Consider the following 9886-nt stretch of genomic DNA (forward strand, 5'->3'; position numbering starts at 1 on the left):
ACAGCTATTAGATTTGCGGCAAGCTAGCTGCATTGGCCCAGTTTTACATTCCATCCCTGGTTGTTGCCTGGGTGTGAACGTGCAGAGAAAATGTGTGAGGTGAGGAGACGAAGACATTTGGACTACTGCGTGCCCATCACATCCCCAATTTGTAGTTTACGTTCAACATATACTGTAATTCCCTTTGAGGATGGCTGTGTTGAATCCGTCACTGTTTAGGATGCTGAATAATAGCAGTGAGCATTACAGGCCATTTGTCCTCATCCTGCTATTGAGAATGCAGAAATGCTGGAGATTTGACAGATTTTTTTTTTTTTTTTTTTTAAACAGCGTGCATATGAAGCAGGCTTCTCGCACACGGACCACTTTAGTTTTAGTGGCCATCTGTTATGTCTGCAAACGTTCCACTTTTCTATGTCAAATCATTGTGTAATGATACTGCTAATCCTTGTTCTGTACATTGACAGGATGTCTTAATAGTCTTTCTTTTGTGCTTGGTATGCTGTTCATTGAGGTTACTTGATAAACAACTACCTGATGTCAATTTACATCCTCTTTCCTTCGTTGGTGTTCCTCCTCTTTAGTGTTTTGCTGTTACTGATCAATCCAGCCATCCATCTATTTTTTTTTTTCATAATCCTTATAAGTTGTCCCCAATCAAGGGCGCAATGGAGCTGGAGCCTGTCAGCGAACACCGACGAAGAGGTATGTGCCACGATGGACTGGTCACAGCCAATCATATACAGATCGACTAGCATTCACACTCACCTTGTCACCAACGGTCAAGCTAGAGTCTTAAATGAACCTAACATGCATGTTTTTGGAATTTAGGAGAAAGCCGGAGTACGCAGAGAAAACCCACCTGAGCAACATACAAACTCCACACAAAAAGACGAGTGCAAAGATTCTAACCCCATACCTAAGAGCTGAGGCAGACTTGGTAACAACTTATCCAAAATTGGGACTAAAAGTCATAACTGACTACACGCAGGGGTGTCAAACTCCTTTTTGCTACGGACCACACTTTGATTATGGTTTGATTGCAAAATTTTAATGTTATTAGAAGTCAAACAGACAATTAGCAATTTTTGGTATTTTAACAATTTGATCCACGTGATTTGCGTTGGAGAGCCAGATGTGGCCCCCCGGGCCTCGAGTTTGACACCCTGGACTAGAATGACTTACACAGATTTTATCATAATAAAAGAAAAAGTGGCCAATGAAATTTCCAACATACGTCACATTTTATCTGTTCTTTTAAACGACTTGATGTGACTTGTAAGAACGCTGTCAGTTGCTCATACTGTATGTGTAATGATGCATTTGCACCCTCCTGTTCATACTGACCATACAATGGCCCCTTCCCAATATGTCATTTGTCGTTACAGATGGCAGGGGAGAAGCCTGGGTGTTCTTGGATCATAACCAGCAAGTGTCAGCAGGCATTACAGAGTGGTGACAAAACTGTCGTTTAATTTCATTTTAGAAACACAAGAAGAAATACTGGCCCCACTCGTCGTGGTTCTTTGGAGCTGTATGCACTTTTTTCCAGCATGCCTGGAGGTCAGTAGAGGAAAAAAAAATAACTTCTATTAACGCCCCCCCCCTCCCCCCACACACACACTCGAAATCCAAAATAGGAAACCACTATTGCAAATTTAATACACAAAAATAAAAACTAAAACCAACCTTGAATGTCTGTCTACAACAATTGACATTTAAGACATTTAAGATTATACTGCATTTTAGTTACAAAATGCTCAAGATGGCGATAAGAAAGAATACTCCATCTGTGCCTTCAAAAATATCTTCAACAATGAAGATTCAAATAAACAAACGACTGACACATGATTTACGATGTTTTAAATTACAGTAAATTACAGTTCAATGGATTCGGAAAGTGTGTCCTGTGAGGTGAATTCATGCCCCTGTACAACGCTACCCCCTGCTGGTCAATTTAAGGACTCATTAAATAATAAAAATACATTTCCCCACAGATTGCTGATGGAGATGACGCTGCCGAGAAGGCGCTTAGAGGAGACGACAGATGTCACTGTATCACTTCATCTGTACCTCCATGCATCAACCAGCGTCACAACTACACCGATGTTTAGCCCCAAAAAGGTGGGTACACATCGGTTCGAAAACACCGCAATTATTCTGACATGTGCCCCCCCCCCCACCCCCCAAACACACACACACACACACACAACTAAATCCTGGAGCGCATCAAATTCATTTTCAATAGCGTTTGTCATCATTAGGGTCACTCACGGTTGAGTTGTCTTTGGACGAGAGGCAGAGTGCCCCCTGGACTGGTCGTCACCCAATTAGGGAACATAAGCTACAGTTTAGACAACCAACCCACTTTCACATTAACACCTTTGTACAATTTTGATCTTAAATGAACCTAACATGCATGTTTTGGCAATGTGGGAAGGAAGCCAGACTACCCAGAGTGTCTAGGATGCCACAAGACATCAGCAGTCAGCAGAAATGCATCCGACAACATCAAACAATTCCCTTAAAATACCACTAATGGAATAGCTTGCTTCTCTGAATCTGTTGCATCATAGTTGTTGACGCTCCCTGGTTCATGGTCCTCCATGTTGCTATTTACCCTGTTTTCCCCTACCTTATAGGTCATCAGAAAAAGTAATGCTCAAATGCAATAATAAATTATTTGAACTTCAACACATACCACCAATGGCACTGAATGACCAGGTAAATTCCACACATGTAAACTCCACACTAACGTGAGATTTGAACTCAGAACCTCTTGACTGTGAAACAGCTGTGCGAACAATATGAACCCATGCAAAACGAACTAAATCCAGCTATGTCAAATCATATTCGCTGCATTCCATTGAGTGCTCTTCACCCCATCAGGCTTCCTGTCGCACTGAACTGTCATGGTCAGATGTTTCCTCTTGGGCACACACCGTTGAACTGCACACATTAGAGTGTGCGATGATCTACTCCCACCCAAGTCAAACGATGCACCTTTCATTTTCTCAGTGAGCGCGTAAAGGCTGGCTTTCGAAAGAAACGTTTCCCTCGAAAGAGATAACGGCGCTCTATCATGAAGGACGAGAAAACTAACTGGAAATATATTAAACATGCATTAGCTGATCCGCAACCGTCAGTATTTATACGCGTCCTGAAAGAACATGCTGCAATGGGTTTTAGTTCTGTGCCAATTTTTGTAAATGAACACTCTATTCCCAGTTTCCAAATAAATATCCAGCGCAAGACCTGTGAAATGATTGTGTTCGATCTCTTACGTTTCACTGTCTGGACTCGACTAACTTCATTTTATCATCCACCAAATATTGAGTGCAGTTTCTTGCAGAAGAGTTGGAGAGAAGCTGACCACATTAATGAGTAATGTAGTTCTCCCTCAGTTTCTCAAAAAGTTTCATTTCCCATCTTATACCCCTTGGGGGGATGTTAAGTGTCTAACTTAGTGGCAATAAGGGCTCCCACTTCCAGTGTGGGGGTTTGTGAAAATAATGGTTGTCTCCATCTGGCTGGTGTGTCCGGTAGTTGAGGAGGGAAGATGTGTCACCTCCAAAATAGCTCACGGGTCAGTTTTAATTTGGTGAGCAAGATTACATGGATATAGGCTGAAGTATTTTATTGATCATCAATCAGGCGCACGCTCTCTGTTCCCTTCATGTTTGATGTATGCTTTTCTGTCTTTGATGTTATATGGCAATACATTATGTATTTCATAGATTTTGTGTGTGTTTTAGAACCTTATCAATACTGTACCAAGAACGTTTCGGACTGCAAACATGGCTGTGTCATTTTTTTTGCGTGTATGTGTGCAAAAACCTGTTTTCTTTCCCCCAGGGATGCTGCTGCTCTTCTTTCGTTTGTTTTTGCTATGGTTGTGTTACCAAGTGCCACATTTTTACTTTCTTGCCGACACAATGTATGCTTAAACCCTAATAGTGATGAGGTTGACTTGTAAAGCAAATACTTTGTTCAGGCTTGCATATTTGCCTCGTCATGGCTCGCTTAGAGTATGTCTTGTCTCCAGCAGATACACAAGCGCAAAACCTGATGGGCCAAAGTCTTAGCGTCAAGGCAATAGCACTCAGGTTTACAGTGTGAGGATGACTGACGGCTTCCGCGTGCTTGCCGGGTGAGTATCGCTCAAGTTTCGTCCGCGATCACACGAGTGAGACGAGCTCAACATTTCTCACGTGTGTTGCACTTGTCACAAATGGAAGGTGTCGAAAGCCTAATGACAACATGCTGGAGGTGATGCATCCACGCATGCACATAGGGTAGAGAGGCTCTGACTGCTGCTAGGCAACCAGCTGCACACTGCAAAAAATGCCTGTCCCAGCAGGGTGTGTAGCTTGCTTTAAAAAGTCCGCCTATCCAGCCAGACATTTTCTGTGGGGTCAGAGGTGATCTGCAGCTTATCCCCGGTGTCTCTGGGCAAGAAGCGGTGGTAGCTGGACTGGTCGCCAGTCAATTGCAAGGCACACGTGGAAAAACCACTTTATACTCTGGCATTCGCAATACATGTGTAATTTCTACAACAATCACAGCAACTTCCATTTCCAATTTATTTTAGCTCTAACTTAAATTGATTACTTGAATGCATGATGTTGTTGCTTCCTGCTGGACAGGAAGACATCTGTCTTTTAATTGATTCTTTGGACTTGCTGAATTGTGGCTAGTGCAATGGTGTTTTAGGCATTTTGAATTGCATTTTGTGTCATAGATTCATTTGCGTTACCAGATGCCTTCCACACCGCTCCACCCGTTCTTCTCTTAAGAGAATCAAATGTTCACAGCTATCTTATTTAGTGCCAAGTAAGTGGTAGTAGTTGTTTTGGGCCTCGCAAATGAAAGGTCCAAGATCAGCGCTCATCTTAACTTCATTGAAAGGTACAAATCAAGGCAGAAATCTCGGTGTAATTATTGACTCAGACATACATTTTAGCAACCACTTAACAGCTATGACTAAATCTGCCTATTACCACCTGAAAAACGTAGCTCGAATTGAGGGTTTCCTATCTCAACAAGACATCAGAAAACTTGTTCATGCTTTTATTTTCAATTGGCTAGATTACTGTCATGATGTCTACAGAATTCAGCTGTAGCTGATCCAAAAGGCTGCCGTCAGAGTCCTTACAAACTATTGTGTGTTCTCTGACTAAACAAAGCTTGCTCACACTTTAATGTAATGTCACTTCGTTTGAACTGGAAAAAAAGGTGAGAATAATGCAACTTACAATTGTCACTTGTCAAAACAATAACAAGACATCCGTAACTGGTTACAACTTGCACTTTTTAGTGACCTCTTGGCAAAGCAAAAACACTCACAGGCAGCCGTGATAATTTCAGTCAATTTCTAGGTTCAATTTCTAGTTTCAACCATCAAAGCTAACCGAAGCTCCTCCCTAAAATACAGAAATGTCCGAAAGAAATCCTTGGCTTTACACAATCAGGATTTTGGAGTAGATAAGCGAGTTTAAAAACATGTCAAGAAAAAAAGCCAACCAATATTTAAAAATAAAAACTATAAATGGCTGTTAACATGATGATCAATTCCATCGCATTTCACTAATAACGGGGCCGTGACCAAATTTGGGAATCCTGTTGTTCATTTCTGGGGTGTACTCAATTTGTGGTGACGGTCGGTCACGTAAATTTTTGGCCGTGGACCCTACAACCGAGGAACAAAAGCGCCGTTAAGGCAAGTACTTCCATCCACGTTTGCCGTCCGTTTCCGGGCAGCGGTGATAAAACTAAGCAAATATTCCCCACACTTGGAGCAGCTCGTTTTTTTTTTTTTTTTGGGGAGGAGGGGGGGGTCTGGGTGGCACACGTCAACGAGCCCGCACGTTGCGCGGAGCTGCGTGGCGGGTCACTTCTTACAGCGTGCGGGCTATAAAGCGAGGGAGTGGCGCCCGGCTAAGCGCACTTGGAGAACAAGAAGCCCACAGAACACACACCGGAGCTCAGCAGCGGCCGCTTAGCGTAACAACGCAGTCAGAACATGATTAGCGCTTTATTGGCTCCACAAATGCTGGGCACGAGTACGTGCCGCACGCCCGTGGAAGGTCGTCCGGGCAGAGATGACTTCGTAGCCGCCTCCTGGATGGATCTTCTTCGCTTCGTCATGATCCGCTTCAAGAAGTTTCACGCCGACAGTTGTTAATGTCACTTGACCACCGGGAGGGTCACTCCTGCCTCAGGTAACACTGTTTCCACTTTATATGCTCTTTCAAATGGCGCTGACGTCATAGATTAGGAATCGTAGTTTGCATCATATAAATACAGTATATAAAACGTTTTGTGTATATATTCCTAATCATGATTTCAATCACCACACTTTTGAAGTAAATATATATCGTAAATATATATAGTTAAATATATGTATATAGAAATAGAGAGAGAGAGAGAGAGAGAGAGAGAGAGAGAGAGAGAGAGAGAGAGAGATTTTTTTTAAGACTCATAATGGAATATATTTATTAAGAGACTAGGATATGGTTGATATAGCTTTGCTGAAGCAACAAATGAAATGGTGATGCTCGTGTACTTCTTTGAGTGCTGTCAAGATTCCCTTGACCAACACTATGATTCCCCCACAATTCAATTAAGCCACACACCTTTTCATTATGAGGAAGGCGAGGAGTGCCCTTGCCTTGATAATTCCCTGCGCATGTGTGGAACAGAACAATAATGATCACGGATTATTATAGTTTGATCAATTCAAGTTAATATCAATTAAAAAACTGATTGAACTTCATGTTTTCAGGTGGAAAAAACACCTTCTCAGTGACCAGCCTGTCCCCAAAGGACTGATTCATTCCCTCTGTGTCCCATGTTGACCGTCTAGCTGTGTGCATCCTTGCGGATGATATTTGTCAACCTGGCGTTTATCGCACGGGAAGCGGGACAATCCGCCACCATGGAGTTCGACAATAACACCAACCAGACGCTCCCAGGGGTGATCCCGTTGAGCCTGCACAGTTCCCTGCCACTCATGGTGCTGGTGAGCATCATAATACTGCTCACTGTGTTTGGAAATGTACTGGTGGTCATCGCCGTATTTACAAGCCGGGCTCTGAGGGCACCACAGAACCTCTTCCTCGTGTCTCTGGCGTCAGCGGACATTTTAGTGGCCACCCTGGTGATGCCCTTCTCCTTGGCTAATGAGATCATGGGATATTGGTACTTTGGGGAGATATGGTGCGAGATCTATCTGGCCCTAGATGTTCTTTTCTGCACCGCCTCCATTGCACACCTCTGTGCCATCAGTCTGGACCGCTACTGGTCCATCACGCAGGCCATCGAGTACAACCTGAAGAGGACGCCGCGCCGCATCAAGTGCATCATCTTCATCGTTTGGGTCATTGCAGCTGTTATCTCCTTCCCGCCGCTAATCACCATGGAGAAGGAAAACAGCAAGGAGGACCCCGTTTGCAAGATCAACAACAAAAAGTGGTACGTCATCTCCTCCTGCATCGGCTCCTTCTTCCTCCCCTGTGTCATCATGGTGCTGGTCTACATCCGGATCTACCAGATCGCCAAAAAGAGGACACGGGCGCCCCCGGGGGACCGCAAGCGGATAGACAAGTCGAACACTGTCGCAACCTCCAACCAGAAGGCGAATGGGGTGGGCGCAGGTGAGGCAGAGAAGCTGAAGGAGCATGAGGACATCGAGCTGAAGGAAGGAGTCGGAGGCAAAGAAGGCGAGGTCAACGGTGTGGACATTGAGGAGTCGTCCTCTTCTGACCACAAAGTCAACAATCCCTGCTCTATGAAGAAGAAAGCTGCTAAGAGCAGAAGTAAAATCAAGCCGGGGGACAGCGAGGTGCAGAAGAAGCGCTCCAAAGGAAGCCGCTGGAAGGGTCGGCAGAACCGAGAGAAACGCTTCACCTTTGTCCTGGCGGTGGTCATCGGCGTCTTCGTCATCTGTTGGTTCCCCTTCTTCTTTACGTACATGCTGATGACGCTGTGCAACTCGTGCCCCATCCCAGACACCCTCTTCAAGTTCTTCTTCTGGTTTGGCTATTGCAACAGCGCGCTGAACCCCATCATCTACACCATCTTCAATAATGATTTCCGCAGATCCTTCAAGAAGATACTGTGCAAAAGGGATGCCAGACGATATGGATGATGGACTGCAGTTCTTGTAGATACTCCAGCCCCCCCCACACACACTTTCTGCACACATCTGATATATAAAAATGTGAATATGCTCCGGGTGTGACTATTGGAGAGAGGATTATTGTAGCGTTGGCATCCAGCGTCCAGGAAAATCTTTGTGTTCCTGTGGCATGGTTCACTTCCATGAATCCAGCGCTGAGCCATTTGGGTTAACGTAATTGAAGCTAATGCTCCAGAATTACAGCCAAAATGTGTCCAGTGTTGGTATATTTCACAAAACACATTGGGTTGTTTGTGGCACTGCCCATCACTCTGTCCATTCATCAATCTGAGAAAGAAAAGGACTCTGGTTAGTGAGGATGCTGACCGGTATCGGAAATAATCTGATCTGTGCTACTTCCATGACTATACAATGTATATTATGGTATTCTCTTTTTTTTCAAATATGGCCCCCAGCCCCACTAAACTTTTTTCACCTGAATAGGCCACACCTCTCCCTCCACGCTGCGCCACTACTGAAGAGGCTTGAGCCAAATGAGCTGTACATGCACCATTAGCTTGATTTCTGTTGATTTGAAAAACATCTTCCGCAACAGCTTCAACACAGATCTTGATAACACAAGGGAGCACTCAGCAGTAAATTCATTGTAAGTGTATTTGTTTTTTATTTTTATAAAGACAATGGCATTGTTTTATTTTGCTATTATTTGATGTCGAAAACCTGTCTGAATATTGCTATGGATACTGTATTGTGCCATTTTGTACGATATGAAAACTGTCTGGTGTTGATGATGCTGATCAAAATATTGGGGAAATGGTGGCACTTGAATAAAACTCATTCCCTGAAACTGTTTCCGGGCTGCACATTAACTTGTGATATCAATTTGGTGATGTAATCTCACCTCAACTGATGTATACGCACGCACGCACACACACACACACACACAGAGTCTGAAATTTTTATTCCAAAAAATAATTCGACAGAACTCTGGAAATGAAAGCTACGGTTTTATCTCAGTCATGTGGTAAAGCAGAAGTGCACTTTAATGAATGATTGTAAATTTGTGCCCATGACTGACCTTCCACCAAAATCTAAGAGGAAAAAGTAAACTACCAGTGAGTCTGACCTTTACAAGCAATTAAAAAAGGAGCCTTTTTAATGCGCCTGAATTCAACATGTGTAAATATTCTCTGGGCCTGAATTAATCATGTCTGGGATTAGATAGAGGTTGTTTTATTTCATATGGCCGATTCTCCACAGTAAATAACATTTCTCATTATCTGGGAGGCTTCAGGGTCTAAAGAGCTTATGAATCCAGTGCGTGCGTGAAGCACTGAGAAGCAAGAAATCAGAGAGGTAATGGTTCATTTTCACTTTTGTGTTGTGGTGTAGGTGTCATAAAGTAACAAGCTCGTCAAACCAGAATGTCTTTCCCTTTTCGCGCCTGGCTCTGTCAAGCGTAAAGAGACGGGTGGCGGGTAAAACAAAAGAGCCACGGTGAATCCACAGAACTTGGCTTTTCCCAGCAGAGGGAGCGTAAGTAAAAGTGTTCCGTCTGCCAGGCGCAGGATTTTTAACAAGGCCCTCCTCAGGAAGATCAATGATGCTTCTGAGAGTTTCTCTGCTAATCCGTCTAGCGGCTGCTGTGTGCCGAGTTTCTTCCTGCACGTCGACATCATTTCAGTGTGTGGGCCTGTGAGAAAGAGGGAGGGTGGGTGAAAATGTGTATTTGAACATATAAACAGT

The 9886-nt window shown here is 43.8% G+C and overlaps 1 protein-coding gene across 1 annotated transcript; it reads left to right on the forward strand.

The window, feature by feature from the left end:
- The first annotated feature begins 5865 nt into the window (after nt 1–5865).
- On the forward strand, nt 5866–8992 carry adra2a (adrenoceptor alpha 2A). The gene is made up of 2 exons (XM_019876683.1): nt 5866–6221; nt 6785–8992. The coding sequence occupies exon 2, from the start codon at nt 6884–6886 to the stop codon at nt 8147–8149; it is 1266 nt and encodes a 421-aa protein (XP_019732242.1). The 5' UTR covers nt 5866–6221; nt 6785–6883; the 3' UTR covers nt 8150–8992.
- The last annotated feature ends 894 nt before the right edge of the window (nt 8993–9886 follow it).

Source organism: Hippocampus comes, unplaced genomic scaffold (assembly GCF_001891065.2).
Source record: "Hippocampus comes isolate QL1 unplaced genomic scaffold, H_comes_QL1_v1.1 scaffold51, whole genome shotgun sequence".
In the NCBI taxonomy this organism is placed as follows: domain Eukaryota; kingdom Metazoa; phylum Chordata; class Actinopteri; order Syngnathiformes; family Syngnathidae; genus Hippocampus; species Hippocampus comes.